This window comes from Podarcis melisellensis (genome assembly GCF_964234715.1).
Source record: "Podarcis melisellensis genome assembly, chromosome: 2".
Lineage (NCBI taxonomy): Eukaryota > Metazoa > Chordata > Lepidosauria > Squamata > Lacertidae > Podarcis > Podarcis melisellensis.
Window position 1 is genome coordinate 1,863,300 of NC_138529.1, and position 19,268 is coordinate 1,882,567.

The following is a 19,268-nucleotide window of genomic DNA, read 5'->3' on the forward strand; positions in this document are numbered from 1 at the left end:
TATTTATTTATCAAATCTTAATTCCTTCTCCTTAATTTTTTTTAAAAAATATTTCTTAATAATATGTTTTTTCTTTCCCAATTTTTTTTTAAAAAAAAACCCAAAAAATTACTTCTTAAGAATTAAAATGGCTGCACCCAGAATAACGCCCTGAACCAACACAGGCTACTCCCTAGGACTGCCGCTTTGCCCCAGGCTTGCTGTTCTTATTTATTGATTTATTTTTAATTTTTTTGTTCTTTCATTTTTACTTTTCTTATTTTTATCTCTCATTTTTTAAAATTAAATAGAAAAAAAGAGTCCTCTCCCCCCCCCCCCGCGGCCAATTCTTAATTCATTCCGGAGGTCCGTTTTTAACCTGAAACTGTTCTTAACCTGAAGCACCACTTTAGCTAATGGGGCTTCCCGCTGCTGCCGTGCCGCTGCTGCGCAATTTCTGTTCTCATCCTGAAGCAAAGCACCTAAAGCACTATTTCTGGGTTAGCGGAGTCTGTAACCTGAAGCGTATGTAACCTGAAGCTTATGTAACCCGAGGTACCACTGTACTATCACCATCCTCTTTTAAAACAAAACTTTTCTCCATATTGCTGTTATTGCTATTGCTATTTCCCCCTTCCTCCCCCTTCCCCCCTTTCTTCTTCTCTCCTTCCCCCATCCCACATTTTTTCCTTTTTCTCTTTAAAGAGAATACCCCCCCCCCACAATTTTATTTTTTCCCTCTCAAAAGGGTTTTCTACATATATTTTTTTACTTTTCTCATTTGATACACACACACACACACTACTGTTAAGCACACCATCTCAACATCTTCAGATTTTTCTTTTCTTTTTCTTTCTTTTTCTTTCTTTTTTGCTCTTTGTTTTTTGCTTTCAATTTCCTTCTTTGTTAACTCTTAAATCTCCTACCCCCTCCATCCCCTTCCCTCATCTCTCCTTTCTGTCCTCTCCTTCCCCCCAACAAATAATAATAATAACAATAATACAAATCACAGACCCACCCATTTTCAATGGTAACCCCCCACTTTTGTGGCCACCTACCTCATGCTATTACTTGGACCACCACTTCAATTTTTTATCATTACTATTCTTTCCTCTCTCTTTTCCCTCCCTTTTTCTTTCTATCTCCTTTATTTCTTCTTTATATTTTACTCTAATTTCCCCTCCCTTCCCCCTTCCTCCTCCTCTTCCTTATTTTACTCCAACCTATATACCTTCCATAACCCGCCTGCAGAGGAAATCAGAAAATTCCTAGCAGGGCTGACAGTGCCTACCTTAACCAATGAGGGACAGGAATTCATGGACAGTCCTATCACCCCAGAGGAAATAGATACGGTCCTCAAAAACCTGAAGCCACACAAAGCCCCAGGCCCAGATGGTTTTACAGCAGAATTCTATAGGAAATTCAGAGAACCCCTGCTGCCCTACATGACCCGCCTATTCAATGACATAATAAAAGGGGGCCCATTCCTAAAACCTGGGCCTCCTTCAAGATAGTCTCTATCCCAAAACCACTGACAGATGGGCAGGGTATAAATAAATTATTATTATTATTATTATTATTATTATTATTATTATTACTACTGAAAGATAGCCTCAAAGTAGAATCACACCACCCAATCTCATTAATAAACCAAGACTACAAGATATTCACATCAATCTTGGCCAACCACCTAACAATTTTCCTACAGTCCCAGACCAGACTGGCTTCATCCTTGGTCGCAATATAACAGACCCCATCAGAAAACTACAGTGGTGCCTCGCAAGACGAAATTAATCCGTTCTGCGAGTCTCTTCGTCTTGTGGTTTTTTCGTCTTGTGAAGCACGGCTATTAGCGGCTTAGCGGCTATTAACGGCTTAGCGGCTTTAAGAAAAAGGAAACAAACTCGCAAGAACTTGCAAGACCATAGGGAAATTTGTCTTGCGGAACGACTCAAAAAACGGAAAACTCTTTCGTCTTGCGCGTTTTTCGTCTTGCGAGGCATTCGTCTTGCGAGGTACCACTGTACTGAATCTGATTGAACACAGCAAGGCAACTAAACTCCCACTGACAATTATGTCCCTAGACATCCTCAAAGCTTTTGATTGCTTATAGTGGAAATACCTATTTCAGCAAGGCATTTGACAAGGTGCCCCATGATATTCTTGTAAAGAAGCTGGTAAAATGCGGTCTTGACTATGCTACCACTCAGTGGATTTGTAACTGGCTGACTGACCGAACCCAAAGGGTGCTCATCAATGGTTCCTCTTCATCCTGGAGAAGAGTAACTTGGGCCCGGTCTTATTCAACATCTTTATCAACGACTTGGATGATGGACTCAAGAGCATCCTGATCAAATTTGCAGATGACACCAAACTGGGAGGGGTGGCTAACACCCCAGAGGACAGGATCACACTTCAAAGCGACCTTGACAAATTAGAGAACTGGGCCAAAACAAACAAGATGAATTTTAACAGGGAGAAATGTAAAGTATTGCACTTGGGCCAAAAAAATGAGAGGCACAAATACAAGATGGGTGACACCTGGCTTGAGAGCAGTACATGTGAAAAGGATCTAGGAGTCTTGGTTGACCACAAACTTGACATGAGCCAACAGTGTGACGCGGCAGCTAAAAAAGCCAATGCAATTCTGGGCTGCATCAATAGGAGTATAGCATCTAGATCAAGGGAAGTAATAGTGTGTGTAATTATGCATACAAGGTAGGATATTTAGCCTTATTTTTAGTGGAACTGGGGGGAGGAGAACTTGCTCCTTGTTGAAATTAAGAAGTGAGGCAGAAACTGGGAGTGGGTGGGAAACCCATGTAAAGGAGCTCAACATCAAGATTTTAAGAAAATCCCTCTCTGGATCACCTGCTCCCTTGTTCACTTGGGAGGATTGCCGCCAAAGAAGTCAGTGGAGGCCAGCCGACACTGTCCTCTGGTGTGTGTTTTTGTTTTACAGTGGTACCTTGGGTTATAGACGCTTCAGGTTACAGACGCTTCAGGTTACAGACTCCGCTAACCCAGAAATAGTAGCTCAGGTTAAGAACTTTGCTTCAGGATGAGAACAGAAATCGTGCAGCGGCAGGCCCCATTAGCTAAAGTGGTGCTTCAGGTTAAGAACAGTTTCAGGTTAAGAACGGACCTCCAGAACGAATCAAGTTCTTAACCCGAGGTACCACTGTATTTTTGAAGAGGAAGTTGTCAAAGTGTCTGTGGTGAATTGAGGCTTCATGTGAACAAGGGTAGGGACTCAGGAGTTCTCTTCAGGGCTGGGAATAGACACTCTTCAGCTCCTTCCCCCTCTAAATCCTCTCCAGCCTAATTCTCATATTGATATTTGAAATATACTCAGAGTCCTGCAGTGATTTCATGCTCTTTATTGCAGCTTGTAAAATAGTGATTGAATTTGTGGAATTCCATGTGTGGAAATGAATTACTAACCAAAGGCATGGTTTATGGAGATCTGGAAAAGAATCAAAGGCTTTTGGAATGGCGCAGTTATAAAAAGAGAGTCGCCATGTTGGCAGGCTTTGTTCCAGGATTGACGATTAAGAGGGGGAGGAGGCGTTGGCTTTGTTATTATATCGGACTCTTGGCAGAACCCCCTGAGAAGACCGAGAAGGGAGTGACAGGCCTGCGAGGATTAATGAGCAGACGTGAAGATTGTTTTTATGGAAGTGATGAAATGCGTCTGCTGTCTGAATATGACTCTTGGATGAATGGAAAAATCCACACAGGATTATAAAAATGCTTGTTTTCAACTCGCTTGTGGAGATTATCAGAGGTCACAAAGTAAAGAAAGGAAAAATATACGAAAACAACAAGAGATGAGGAAAACAACAAAGAAGGAATGGATAGAATTATGAACATTATTTGGACAGAATTGTGAACATCAAAGCAGCAGCAATAAGATAACCGGATCCCTTTCGGAGCTTGACACATCGGTACCCCCAACAAAAAATTAAAATTTGGCTCTGTAATTTGGAATTAATGTGATTTGATTGGTTTGTTAATAATTTTTTTTTTTAAAGGAAGGCAAGGGTGTGTGTGAGAGAGAGATGTCAAATTTTGGCACCACACAGGACACCACTGAAATTTGTGATCCCAAGGTCTACCACTGCCCTGAAACAGATTAGGGGCTTGTTAAGTTTATGGAAGGAGTGTCTTGCACTGAAAACATGCAGGAAAGGCAGAAATGTTATGCCTTTAATAGCAAGCAAAAATAAACAGTTGAAAGTTTTCCCTGGCAGGGATGGTTGCAAATTGTGGTTGAGGAGTGCCAGGCAGCCAAAGTGAGGTGCTAGTGAAGTTCACAGTAAGAAGTGAGGAGTAGGAAAATACAGTTCCCTGTAACAGGGAAGTGAGGAGTAGGAAAATACAGTTCCCTGTAACAGAAAGCAAGAAAGGAATGTGGACGCTCATGTAGAGGACAAAAAAGATCTAGTTCACTCATGAAGTGAGAAAATGTCAAATTGAAGGTGCCCATCTCAAGGATGCCTATGAGGACCTACATACAGCAACAGTGTTTTGTGTTGTGTCGGCTCCTATTTGTTATGTGCAAATGGCTTTAGATACCTATTAGGTCCATCAATTACCATATAGCATATATTCAACAAAAACACAGTGACAATTAGTTGTTGACAGCTGGACATATAAAGGGCCCCATTACCTTCAGTAGCTGAGGGCCTCATCAAACCTCAATCTGGCCCTGATCACAGCCATGCAGTGTCCAGGGCTGCAGCAACTTTCCATGCAGAATGTGGTTTGTTCCCCCAACTCCACCCACCATATAATTTTTGGAGAAAAAGAACGCAAATGCTATGCAGATAAGCAGTCTGTTGGCAAATGGCCTTTGGGAGGGTTGCTATTGAGTTGTCTTCTGTGGCTTTGAGAATGCAGAAGTAGGGACAGAAAGTGCCATGACATCCTCCTCAGTCTTTTGCCACATCAGTCTGCAGTTCTTTATATCTTCTGAGCGTTTTATGTCTTGGGTTCAGTCTTGCCAAGATGCAGTATAGATACGTTGGCTTTGACAAACCCCAGACGGAATCACTTTCACTTTTATCCCACAAGGTGATGTGATCAAGTGCAAAGATGCTTGTAAAAGTCTGCTAAAATAACACCCTGGCCCTACAGTGACATTCATGTTTTCAATAAGTGTTGAAAGTTCAAAACCGGTTTGGAAAGAGAGTGAGAGAGGACTCCTTGGGGAGTCCTGCAGTCCTGCCATCACACCATGAAGGCCCTAGAGCTGGTATTAATATAGAAGTAAGCATTTTCAAAATAATGCAAAATTCTGACCATGATGCCTCACAGGTAGATGTGAAATAATGGACATAGGTGTGAAGTCTCATGTGTTTCAATGTTCTTTGCTTTTCACACATAATTTCTGGTACCTGTCCCTGGTAAATCAGTTCCTATTTTGACTTTTGGGGAGACAGGGAGATGCCCTCAAAGACAGGCTGAAGTTGGGCACCCCAGCTCCCACAAAAAGGGAAAGGAGGTTGAAGGAGGTTTAAAGGGTAGGTTGATGTGTATGTTCTTGGTGTGTATGTTCATTTTGCATTTGCCTCTGTCAAATAGGCCTTGCAGGTTTTTATATTGTTTCAAAACCCTGCAAAACCTGTTTGATCAGAGGTGACTGTGGCACACACAGAAAAGGTTTTTGTATACCAGAGGCAGGCAGAAAGTTTTCTTCTTTGGCAATCACTTGTAGCTGAGTAAGATTGTCTTCCATGAACATGGTCTTAACAGAGTTTTTATAACATTATTCTTGTTTATAAAACCCAATTAAAAAACAAGCAGTGAGTCTGTGAGTGATTGTGGAGGCCAATTCTGGATCCACATGTCCTTCCACAGTGGGGACATAGGTTTCCAGGTGGGAGTAGATCATGATGAGGATTTGCCAAACATGCCTTCCTCTTAGCATGTTTCTCCCTTTCATCCTCAGTTCAAGGATCTTCAATGTCCATGACACCTTTGGTAAAGGCTGTTCTCCAGTTGGAGTGTTGGCAAGCCAGTGTTTCCCAATTGTCGGCTGTGGTCCACAGATGGACTCCATATTGCTTACTATTTGCTGCCAAAGAATGCTAGACTAGGAGGATCTTGGGTTGATCCTTGGTCTGCACAAATATACAGAAACATAATAAAACATCAGACATTAAAAGCTTCTCTATAGAGGGCTGCCTTCAGATGTCTTCTAAAGGTTGTGAGGTTACCGTACTTATCTCCTTAACATCAGAAGGAGGGTGCCACTACTGAGAAGGCCCTCTGCCTTTAACCTCACTTCTTGCAGTGAGGGAACCACCAGAAGGCCCTTGGAGCTGGACCTCAGAGATGGGAGTGGAAGCTCCTTCAGGTATGCAGGGCTTTAAAGGTGAGCACTTTGACTTGTGCTTGGAAACGTACTGGGAGCCACTCTCCTGCCCCAGCCCTGCTACCACGGTAAAGTCTACCTCCTTCCAAATCTGAGTTATTTAATCTGCAAAAAACTTCGCAAAGTCATTTAAGGAGATCTTGGGAGTCCTCACCAGAACCCAGTGGTGAAAAGGATCTGTTAGATTCCAGACTGCCTGAAAGAGTCTCCTGGTACTGTTTTCTGCAGATGCAATAGAGGCAGTGAAGAAGGTCCTCTTTGCCATGGCTATCGCCACTTGGTAGGCTCGACGTTGAGCTCTAACCTGTGTCTGGTCCAATTCAGAATGAGTTTTCTGCCACTGGTGCTCTAGCTGTCTCAGTGATTGTTTCATCGGCCTCAGCCCTGGAGAAAACCATGGGGCTGTCTGGGCTCCATGCAATCAGAGAGGGTGCTTTGGAGCCAGGCAGTCAATAGCCTTGGTTAACTCTACATTCCAGGGAGCCACCAGGGAATCAGCTGAAAGGCCACCAACATGGGATAAGAGCCATAAAGTGTCAGGGGTGGACCATTCAAATTAGTACTTTGTAGAATTGTTCATTAATTTTAAAATGCTAAATCCTGTACTAATACTAGCCCTTTTTATGTTCTGAAGCAAAAGTGCATATTCAGATTGGTTATGCTTTAAACAGTAAAAGAGCCTGAGTTGGCACTCTTCCTTTGCAAAGTGAAAACACAGAAATGAGCCCTGGGGATTCTATTATAAAGACCACCCAAAGTGAAGCTGACCCATCCCTGGTTTAACTTTATGACAGCAGTCCTTCAACAGTTCCAGACCCAGAGCCCTAACCCTCACCCAAACAAGCATTTAGGGACCCACTTCATTTGCTTCCTTTGTACCTGAACAGTGGAACTGCTTTTTGCAACTCCATATATAGTCAAGCCTTAGCTCCCATCAGCCCTGAATGAGGGTGGGGGCATAGATGCACCACTCCTGCAGTACAGAGTCCCATCCCGACATGGGCAGAGCCAGTATTTTTATTAGGGGGACGTGACTTTTGTTAGGGGGGGCAGAACTGACATGACTGGTCAGTTAGTTAAGTATTTCTATTGTTTTCCTTGATTGGGGGGGGCAGCTACCCCCCATCCCCCCTTGCCCAGGCATCCTGAACCAGCAGTTGAAGTTCAGTGATGTCTCTCACAAATTGTTTTCAGCTCTCTCTTAAAGTCCACAGTTTATCTCCCGTTTTACTTGATTGAGCTAGTACAGTTTAGTAGAGCTGCTAAGAACATAAAACAGGAAGCCCCGCATTCAAATCTTACCTTAGTTACAGACATCATAGGTGTTTTTAAGCAAGCCAGTATTTTCTTAGCTTTAGCTGTCACATGGGGTGAGCAGGACTAGTCCACTTTGCAGAGCTGCTCTAAGGAAGCCTGCAATCATGTGCCATGAATGCCGATGGCTTATGGTGTCCAGGATCCAGGGGGGTCTAAGCAGTTTCAGAAAATTTATGCATTTTATTATTTTTGTTTGGATTATTACTTTCTCTTCCTGCATATTACTGCATAGTTGTTGGCTTACAGAGCAAACACATTCATTCATTCATTCATCCATCCATCCATTCATTCATTCATTCATTCATTTGTATACTGCTTTTCTGGCAGACGTCACAAAGTGCTTTACATAAAGTTATTACAGCAATATGCAGCGATTGAAACATAAGCTAACAAAACAATGGATTTTTTTTTTAAAGCAGCAGCAGCTGCAACTGCTGCCTCTCCACTCCCCATGGGATCTGGGGTTCTTCAGAGGCCCCCCTGGTGGCAGTTGCCCAAGGGAGGGGCCGCTGACGTGAGCTGGGCAGGGGCCAGCCAGAAGACCCTTTCCTTCCCCTCCCCTGGGAGGGGGTAGCCTTTTTTTACTTCATCCCCACCAGCCATATTTCTGTCAGGAGGTCCTCAAGACCCGGAGTAGAAAGTGAGGTTTGTTAATTTCGGAAAACCTCAAAGCCAAGAGGCCTTGTGCAGCTGCAGATATCAAAGCCAGCAGGATTGCCACAGGGCCCTCTTTCTTGCAAGCTAAAGAAAAGTATGCAAATCAAAGGGACAAAAAAGTTTCCTCACACGGAAATGCTTGTTGGCAGGAAGCAGCAAGGCTCTTGAGTGGCTGCGGGCTCTGGCAGACCAGCAAGGCTCTGCAAAGTATGCAGAACCCGTGGGGCCACCTCCCAGAGCCTGTGGCTTTTGAGTCGTCCGGGGACTTGGGCTGGGATTCACCCCTGTGTTTCCTGCTGAGGACTTGACCATGGCGGACCCTGAACCTGCTGGTAGGTGAAGCAATCTTCTGATCTATTTCAGCACAAAGGATGGAGCTCATTCTTAGTGCGCTGTCAGGAGGCAGGTCCTGGGGCTTCTAATCTGGGGCTGCACTGAAGGTGTGGTTGTGCACTTGCTGGAAAATTCACACTGCTATTTGGGGCCGGATCTCTGAGAGTAAAGCTTGAGTGGATGAGACCAGCAGTTTATTCAGGGCCAGGGGATCAATGATTTTGTTCGGAACCAAAGACAGCACAAAAGAGACCATGTGTATATACACACTCAGCCAGCTGTCCTCTGCAGTTAACAGTTCCCTCCACCCCAAATGTGGGGAGTAACAGCCTGCGAAACCTGTTTGACCAGAGACAACCTGAGGCAAAAGGGACAAAGAGGTACAGCAATGGGCAACACCACCTCTGCTGTGCAAATACAGCCCCTGTGGGCCTCTACCCAAGGTCAGTCTGCAGTCCTTGGTTGTGGCTGGTGCAAAAAAGAGGAAACTAAATGAAACTAGGCAGATTGAGTATAGCAGTGTTCATTTCAGAAGTACTTAGAAAGCAGGAGCAGTTATTAATTGCTTCAGAAACCATTATTATATTCTTATTGTATTCACAGTTGGGAAGAGGGCTCAAAAGGTAGTTGGTGTTATATATTTGTATATATTATATATTTGTTACTTGAAAACTTATTTTAAAAGGCTGACCCTTAAGTTATATCTCTGAAACTGAAGGCATGTGCACACAGCACTAGGAACCCTAATCCTGAAACTTAAAAAAGCAACTTTTAAAACTAATGCTTTTAAAGTTTTGTAGCAGAAATGTCAGATTTGAAATTCTATATGTACACACACACGTGAAATTTTAGGAAACTTTCCTCCCCAGATTTGTTTCAGCTGTTGCACTAGATGTTTGAGTGGAAATTATTCAGGCCATCTGAGGAGCCCTTGCAAGATGGTCCATCTCCTGCCAGCCATGCTCAGGGCTGTGATCAGCACAGATTTCCATTTCCTGGCTGTTTTTGCCTAACTGCCCTTCTGTAGGTACACACTTACACATTGGACACAAAATGCATACACACGTACACACATACACACGTACGTACGTACATACATACACACATACGTACACACTTACACATTGGACACAAAATCACAGAGCATCTTAGAGCTGGGAAGGATATAGAGGTCAGGTGACCTGACTCCCTGACTTGGTCTCACATGCACCATATTCATCTTCCAGCAATCCTCAGATACAGGAACCTTACCCCATAGATCACAATGTTGTAGAATCATAGAATCATAGAGTTGGAAGAGACCACAAGGGCCATCGAGTCCAAGCCCCTGCCAAGCAGGAAACACCATCAGAGCACTCCTGACATATGGTTGTCAAGCCTCTGCTTAAAGACCTCCAAAGAAGGAGACTCCACCACACTCCTTGGCAGCAAATTCCACTGTCGAACAGCTCTTACTGTCAGGAAGTTCTTCCTAATGTTTAGGTGGAATCTTCTTTCTTGTAGTTTGGATCCATTGCTCCGTGTCTGCTTCTCTGGAGCAGCAGAAAACAACCTTTCTCCCTCCTTTATGTGACATCCTTTTATATATTTGAACATGGCTATCATATCACCCCTTAACCTCCTCTTCTCCAGGCTAAACATGCCCAGCTCCCTTAGCCGTTCCTCATAAGGCATCGTTTCCAGGCCTTTGACCATTTTGGTTGCCCTCCTCTGGACATGTTCCAGTTTGTCAGTGTCCTTCTTGAACTGTGGTGCCCAGAACTGGACACAGTACTCCAGGTGAGGTCTGAGGTTGAGGTCTCCAGGTGAGGTTGTGTTACAAGCAGAGCCCCAGAGTCATATACAATAGTCATAAGAAGAGCTGGCTACATTAGGCCAGTGGCCAGTCAAGGCCTGCCTCCAGTGGCCAACCAGATGCCTATGGGAAGCCCGTCAGCAGGAGCTGAGCAGGAGCAGACCTCTCTCCCTCTTGGCTGTTTCCAGCAACCTGCGCTCAGAGACCTCTTGCCTCCCACAGGGGAGAGAGAACACAGCCACCCAGGTTAGGAGTTACTGAAACACATTATCTCAGTGAATTTCCCTAATCCTTTTTAAAAGCCGCCATTGCCTCTTTTGGAAGGGAATTACGGTACATAGTCTCACAGAGAAAAGCCACAAGGCATTTTCAATACTGGATGGGTGTGGTTCTCTTAAGCACTCTTAGGGGTTCATGTTCCTATGTGCCTCTGATTCACTGTTTCAGCTTGCGCTACAGCCCCCTTGTATGACCTAAGTGAATGGTTCATATCCCATATCAGGCCTCCATTTCATTCTGACGGACAGTGAGGACAAGGCTCCGTAGACACTGGCTCTCTTTTTCCATGGTGGATGTTTTTACAGCTCATTTGTGCTCAGCAAGAAGGCAGAAGTTCCACTTCCCTTTGTGCTCCTCTTACCTCATTTCACAGAAAGTGTCAAATAGTAAAAAAAAACAACCAAAAAAATAAAACCCAACTCAGCATCTTTCCCTGCCTCAATTAGAACATTATTTCCGGTCCTGGGCCTGGCACACACAGAATAGATGTCGACACTGCTTAACAAGCAAGCGTTTGGAGGACAGTGGGAGGATCTGTTCCCCATGTATACAAAATTCACACACCGGACAAGACACGTACATGCAAAGGAATGTGGGAATCCATGCGTTTCTGCATTAATTTCTGGGCAGAAGTTAGAGGCACCATTTAAGAATGAGAGGGGTATGTTTCAGGATCCCATCCAGCCAGTTCTGCAGTTCTACACACTGATTTACAAAGTTACCAGGTTTCATAAAAACAAGATATTGAGGAAGGAATTCAGCGTTGCACTAAGGCCATTATTCAATTAGGACAAGCATCTGGGCTTGACAGATGGAACAATTCCCCCCTCTCCTCCTCCAGTGCACTTTTTGGGGTCCTCCCAACCCCTTCAGAGCCAATTTCAGGGTTCAAGGGGAGGAGCGGGAAGGCCACTGTACAAGCAAGAGCCAATTCCGTGGATGCACCTCATTAATTAAATCCCACCCTAAGATTAATGGGGCAGAGCCTTAGAAATAAGGGGTGGGCCTTGGTAGCGTAGGGACAGAACCTGGCCATAGACAGAGATTTTGCCTGGGAGCATTGGGAACAGAGCCTGTGTCCAGTAGTTTCTGGGCAAAGCCTCATAGCCACAGGTTGCTCTAATAGCAAAAATACTCAAGCCAAACAGAAAATAGCCCATCCGCTGGTTTCTGTCTTCATGCTATAGGCACTTCCAGACAGTAACTGTTTTCAGGTGAAATTCTGTCACAAATTCAAGTTGTGCAGTTAATGTTGGTTTAGAGGTCTCAAACAACAAAGTTGCTTCTGCAAAAGATCAGACTTTTATAATAAGGAAAATGCACGGGAAAGTGTTGGATGACACTTGCTTTGACACAACATCATTTAACTTCCCTGCAAATAATCTGGAATTAATGCTCAGTCAACAGCCATTGTTATCTAAGTTCTCTACAAACAAAACAGGGTGAATGTTCAACACACAGGTTGTCTGGAACCACCACTATTTTCTCCCTCTGAGAGCTAAACTTCATCCCCTGGAGATCTTGAGATGAGTTGTTAGACTTTGGCACCTGGAGACTTATGAGTGACTAGAATTATAAGCAATTAAATGAGCCTGCGTAGTAGTCACCAGGCATGCCCTAGGCATTCGTGTTTGCTTTAGGAAAAGGGCAACTTCTTGACTCTTGCTAGTAACACTGCTGTAGTAATTACAGATTGTAAAAAAGTGAAACTCCCCAGGAAAATATGCCAGGCCTACTCCACTATGATATATAGGTGATCATAGGATGTTTTTATTCCACCAGGCATTCAGCGAACTGATTTCACATGAGATAAGTTGTTGCTGGGACGCGAGTGGCGCTGTGGGTAAAAGCCTCAGCGCCTAGGGCTTGCCGATCGAAAGGTCAGCGGTTCGAATCCCCGCGGCGGGGTGCGCTCCCGTTGCTCGGTCCCAGCGCCTGCCAACCTAGCAGTTCGAAAGCACCCTTGGGTGCAAGTAGATAAATAGGGACCGCTTTCTAGTGGGAAGGTAAACGGCGTTTCCGTGTGCAGCTCTGGCTCGCCAGAGCAGCGATGTCACACTGGCCACGTGACCCGGAAGTGTCTTCGGACAGCGCTGGCCCCTGGCCTCTTGAGTGAGATGGGCGCACAACCCCAGAGTCTGGCAAGACTGGCCCGTACGGGCAGGGGTACCTTTACCTTTACCTTTAAGTTGTTGCTATGGTATTGTGTATTTTTACTTTTTGCAGTGCTGTTCTGCAGACAAATAAGGTGTACAAAAATGTATATTCTGGGGTAAAGTGTGCATATAAATGCATTGTTTGTTGTTTAGTCGTTTAGTCATGTCTGACTCTTTGTGACCCCATGGACCAGAGCACGCCAGGCACTTCTGTCTTCCACTGCCTCCCGCAGTTTAGTCAAACTCATGCTGGTCGCTTTGAGAACACTATCACACCATCTCGTCCTCTGTCGTCCCCTTCTCCTTGTGCCCTCAATCTTTCCCAACATCAGGGTCTTTTCCAGGGAGTCTTCTCTTCTCATGAGGTGGCCAAAGTATTGGAGCCTCAGCTTCAGGATCTGTCCTTCCAGTGAGCACTCAGGGCTGATTTCCTGCAGAATGGATAGGTTTGATGTTCTTGCAGACCATGGGACTCTCAAGAGTCCCCTCCAGCACCAGAATTCAAAAGCATCAATTCTTCGGCGATCAGCCTTCTTTATGGTCCAGCTCTCACTTCCATACATCACTACTGGGAAAACCATAGCTTTAACTATACAGGATATAAATGCATATATTAGTGAAAATAGCATGTAATGCAATATATAAGGAGAAACTATGTTGCAAAAAATGTGTATATTAGGAAATAGCACTAAAATGTAATTAATCTTCATGAGGGACTTGTGTTTTTTATAAAAAAAAATTGCAAATGTGGAATGTGAAGAACTGAACTAAGACTGAAAAAATGAGAAATGAACTAGAATTGACAGATTTGCCCATCCCTAGATATGGGCAAGGCACACTTATTATGTTTATATAATAAGACATTTAGGCTAAATTTTAGGAAGAGTTCTTGAGTTATAGAGTTCCTTAATATTAAGATAGATATCAGTGTTATAAAATGCATTCATGACTGTGCATATTCTAGGCTTCTGAACACATATTGTACAGATGTAAAAATTGGTATTAAGTACAATATTCTGCATACTGTCTGTTCAGCTTCCATTTTAAAAAACCAAGTGTCTAGTCCTCATGGTTGCAAAAATAGCCTTGAACGTGTGAGCACTACCAGGTGAAATTGGCAGTGTGTGTTTTGGGAAAGATTTCCAGTGCTGAGTGAACAGAGTTTCAGTGCCCTGCAAAGATTTCTGTGGACAAAGCAAAATAAATTAGGCAAATACATGCAATTTTTATAAGAGCTGTTGATTTCAACTTGACACAGATTTTTTAAAATAAACTTGGTACATGCCAACTTAAAGCATAGAGTACATATAGCCCTGCATAGCCTGACAGTGCAAAGTTTGGTCTTCCTACAACTTTTATATGATTCAGTGTCTACTGCTCAGAGAGATGGTTATATCAGTCAAATGGCACATGTCAAATATTGATATAAAGCAAATCCAACCATGGGTGTCTTTGGGATCTCTCCTTAGTAGACTTGCTTTGACTTCCAGGAAGGGAGGAATATCAAAATTAAATATGAGGGGGTGGGGGGAGAAGCTGTAGAAGTCTTGTGGAGTGTGGACCCTGTAAGAAGGGCACACATTGGTTTTACTCTTCTAGCAGACAGTGTGGTCCTTGTATGCACTGATGTGGTCGGTTTCACAGCACTTAAATGGCTCATTGACAGTGCTGGCTATAGGGACTCTGGCAGGCAAGCTTAGGGCTCATCCACACATCTTTTTGTGGCATGGTTCTAAGCACAGGTCTGGGCAGTATTGTTATTGGATTTGGGGTTTTCTGGGATCAGTGTTTTCCCCAGGAAAACCTGCATTTTACCATTGAATCAGAACAAATGGCAATCAGGTTTTCTGCACATTACTGTTTGCTCTGATTTAGCAATAAAATGCAGGTTTTCCCAGGGAAAGCGCTGGGATAACCCCCCCCCCCTTCAGACCTGGACCTGGAAAGCATGAAGCCAAGGTAAGTGTGAACCAGCCTATAGCTACTTTTGGACGGGAGGTGCTATAAGACATGGACTCTCACTGGACAGTGCTGAAGTCATCACCACCAGGCATGTCCATCACAAATCCCTATTCTACTTTAGCTGTGCCCATGAGCATAGTCAGACACACAGGGGGCAGCTGCCCCTCCAATCAATTAAGTAAATAAAAATACTTAACTAACTGACCAATCACGTCTCCGATAGCTTGGATCTGCAGAAATCCTGGCTGCACCCATGACTGCGCCCTTCATTTCAGTCACTGTCTGAAATGTGGCAGGCAATTACTAGGTCCAGGGCCTTCTCCGTAGTGGCATCCTCCCTCTGGTGACTCTACCCAGAGAGAATCACCTGGAGAGCTGGCATTTTATTGCTGTCACTGCACTGTGAGAGGGTTAAAGACTAATTTTAGCATAACTGTTTTTAGTGGACAGCTGGTTTGCTATATTCTATGGTCTTGTTATATTGCACCATTTTCTAGGGTTCTCTTCTGATGGGGGTTCTGTATGAATTGTTTTTCTTTTAAATGGATTGCAAGCCACTTGGAGAACCCATTAAGCTAGGAATGTAGGATACACCTATTAGAACAAACAGTCTGCACCTCCCAGTCCATCTAGTCAAGCCATTTTGAATGCCCAAAATTTGTACACACAGATATTTGGATGTTGGGAGGAGGTTACACTGTTCTGCTACAAGAGTTCAAGCAGATGTCTCCAGAAATGAAAACCAAGGGTCACTTCCCGGACTATCCCTAGCAACCAATCTTCCCCATTAACCATCACGTCCCCCAGCACTAGCAAGGTGAACCCCACACTCCACTTTGTTATGCAGAGCTAGGATTGTTGCTGCAGATGTACAGAGCCGGCTACAGCATTGCATATCATGCCCCAAAGGGCAAAAGCCAACTTCCTAGGCGTGCCTTCACATTGACAACAGTATCAACAGCACAGAGGGGTTTGTGCTGTTTGGAGACACTGAGAATTCTCAGATTGCAGAGATGGTTGTATTCTGCTGCACTTAGCATGCATGCTGTCCACAAAGACAGGCCAGCAAAGCCTCTTCCTCCAACCCGTGCAATTTCCGTGGTCGGCCAAGGTGTGTCAGCCAATACTGTCAGGACAAAACTAAACTCAAGTCTTTTTCTTTTCCCTATTGGCTGCCCTCCCATTAAAATTCAGCTGGGCAATCTGCGTAGTTCAGTACAGTAGTGAGGCAAGCAAGAAAGTGCAAGACCCAGCTGAGTTAAAATGATTTGGAGCAACATTGCTGGCTCTTTTCGTTTTCATTTGTGCCTGACAAACAAGCCTTTCCTCCCATTGCTTGCTGCTTAGTGAAGCAACCCCCTGAGTTTAAGGCAACCACATCCTGTTTCTGGAGGAGGGGGAAGGAGAGCAGAGAGATTTTGCTCTGTTTGTGGTATGAAGAAGCACATGCCTTGTTTTAAAGGTTTGGCAAAGGGTTTTGACCCAGAGTTAGGCCATCTTTACACATGCTGCATCCTGATATCCAGGTTTATTATGAGCATATAGGGTGTTTTCTTTTTAAATTGTTGCTTGGTGGTTTCCAAGGGGAAGCATTCTAAAATGGCCTCTTCCCCATGCAGTCTGAAGTGCTCAAGTCTAGATTCCACCACTTCAAGTCCCCCACCTGAGTCTTCTGCACAAGCGGTCAGGCCAGGCCAAGTGTTTGTTTCATGAAACAGAACTGGACGTTAGTGAGACTCTAGGGAGAAGCCTAGAAGGGGGGTGGCACAGGTTTGTGCCGCCAATGCATGCTCCTCTCTGCTTGCTGCTTCACCCTTGGCACACCCCATCATTATGATGAGGTGGCTGGTGCACTGTGCCCACGGGGGCGCAAGGGGGAACAGACGCCCAGCAGTGTCCTGAGGAGTTTGGCAGCCCCTTTTCCCTCCTTCTCTGTGTTGCTCAGCACATCCGCTGTGCCCCACAGGCCATGAGGAGGCTGCTGGAATGCGTTGCTGCAGCCATGGGTGAGGGCTGTGGGGCCAATAAGGGCACAGAGGGACCCCCAGCGTGCCTGGTCTGCTGCTGCACCGTGACTGGATACACGTGTCTTTCAGTGACTTTGTGGTAAAGCCAGGGCTGGCCCACCTATGAGGCAAGGTGAGGCAACCGGCTCAGGCGGCAGGATCCACAGGGACAGCAGATCCTGATGTTGATCTTTCTTTCCCCCTGGTTCCTGATCTTCCCTCTCCCCTTCTTCCTTGTTGGGGAGGGCATTCGCCCAGGTGCCAAAATGTCTTGGGGTGGCCCTGATAAAGCCTCTCATAGGGATTGGCTGGGCAGCACCGATGTCATAATGTGGTTGGGTTGGACCAATGATGGCTGCAACCCTACTGAACTATTTTTGCCCTCATCTGTCCAATTTTAAATAGCACCTTTGAGCAGGAAAGGAGGCGGCAACAGACCAAAATTAGTAGGAAAGTAAAGCAAGTTTTCCCCTAGAAGAATAAGCAGAAAAAGGAAAGGTCGGAAGAGAGTTTATAGTACTACAAACCAATATAGACTTTAGGCCAGCTGAACAGTTATGGATAAGAATCTTGGGTATTGTAACCTTGTGTGAAATGCTGAGAATCCTCAGCCGCCCATCAAAGAGTTCCCCCAGAAGTAGGATTGCCATATTTAAAAAAGTAAAAACCATGACACACTGAAAGTTGTTGGGCTTTTTTTTTTTTAAGTAAAAGCTACAAGAAAATTTGAGGTTTGGGAGCTTTTAAAGGCAATTTTGGCACAATTTAACCCCCGTTGCAAGTGGAGAGCCAAGGGGTGAAATTCTGCAGAGTAGCAATGGTCCATCAGTGCAAGTATTTCTCCTTGTGCTACATAATGTCCTGCCCCTCTTCTCACCCCTGTGTGCCTCCCAAAACTGGAATTCTCTCAACCCTTTGAAGCAGAGTTGGTGATGGCATGGGGCATGCGTGGAGAACACAATTAATGTTCTGGCTTAAGCAGGTTTCCATTGTGAATATCCTAGCTGGAATCCAGCTGAAAATAATGCAGAGTAATGCAATGCACTTTATTCCATGCTACCCTGAAACCAACCAATCAGCTACTGGTGCCTGTCATGTCACTTCCCAAGCAGCCCCTGATTCCAATGGCCATGGGTAGGACTGCCTCTCTTTGGCATCAGAAGCTCTGGTACCAGCATGGAGCACATCCTTGCTTCCTTCCAGTGGTGGCCAGACCACTTACCAGGAAGGAGAGGAGCAAGGTGTCATGGAGATTGGCATATTGTGGGCACATGGGAGGGAGTGCCAAGTTGAGCCTGCCCATTTGCCTGCACCAAGCCGGCTTCCCTCCCACCTTGTCCTCTCCCTCTTGGAAAGCAGCAGTAGCACTGCTACCTGAAAGCTGGCAGTGCAGCTTCCCTCCACAGGCAAGTTGCTCCTGCCCCCTGAATTTTGTCAAGTCTAGAAGTGGAGCTCAGTGATTTTTGCTGAGTCCCAGCTGTCTATCAATCTCACCAGGACCGTTATAAAAATAGTGGAGCACTAGCTGGGGAAATATCATCCTTGCCCCCGTTTTTCTGGCAACTGGTGTGAAATAGGTAAATAAAAAACAAGGTCAGTTTTCTTGGGTGGATCCTGTTTAACAGGACTCTGTAATTAGTCTGGATTCAGGACCACACTCTTTGGATGACAATTTGTTCCCCACGTCCCATGGAGCTCTCTCCACTGCAATGACTGTTGTGATGTCCTCAGAGAGAACACTGGCCCAAGTTCAATCCCAAACATCTCCAGGAAGGGCAGGGAATGTCTTAAGGGCTTGTCCACACTTCCGCTTCTCCTGTGCCTTGGAAGCACAGGTCTGAGCCGTTTACCCCTTTCCCCTCACCTTTCCCAGGGAAACCCACTCTTTAGCTCTAAATCGGAACAAATGGCAATCCACAGAAACACCAATTGCTGTTTGCTCCAATTGAGCACTAAAGAGTAGTTTTCCCTGGGGGGAAGTGTGGGGAAGACCTGAAATTCTGTTAGGCCTTCCAGTCAGGGCTTATCCACACTTACCTTGTGCCCCACTCTTTCCAGGCACAGGTCTGCACTTTAAAGCTCCATGTCCAAGTGCCCCATTTTTTGCTCCAGAGCTTTCCCTGAGAAAAGCGTCTCTTTAAAGCTGACTCAGAGCAAACAACAATTTGTAGAGTGCCATTTGCTCTGACTGAGCTTTAAAGCTCCTTGAACACAATGTGCCTTGCTTTTCTGTGAAGATACTTTTCTTTGTCCTCCTGTAAATATCCTTCCAACACAACAGCACTGATTTCTCTTGCCCTTTATTATATTCTCAACTAGCTAGCCCCACCCCCATCAATTGCATGGATTCAGAATATGATAGCAGTGGGACCCATCCAGTATTGCTTTTGTCATCGGGGGGGGGG

General features: G+C 44.9%; 1 protein-coding gene across 5 annotated transcripts in view; it reads left to right on the forward strand.

The window, feature by feature from the left end:
- GMIP (GEM interacting protein) overlaps positions 1-19,268 on the forward strand; it is an 86,333-nt gene that overhangs the window by 10,227 nt on the left and 56,838 nt on the right. The window contains exon 1 of one of the 5 annotated variants that reach the window (XM_081898106.1): positions 8,314-8,664. The exons of 2 other annotated variants lie outside the window; for them this stretch is intronic. In XM_081898106.1, coding sequence (XP_081754232.1) covers positions 8,643-8,664 — 22 coding nt within the window. In that variant the 5' untranslated portion in view covers positions 8,314-8,642. Of the gene's footprint in view, positions 1-8,313; positions 8,665-8,720; positions 9,109-15,307; positions 17,362-19,268 lie in introns of those variants that run through there. 2 more of the 5 variants (XM_081898105.1, XM_081898107.1) reach the window with 2 other exon arrangements.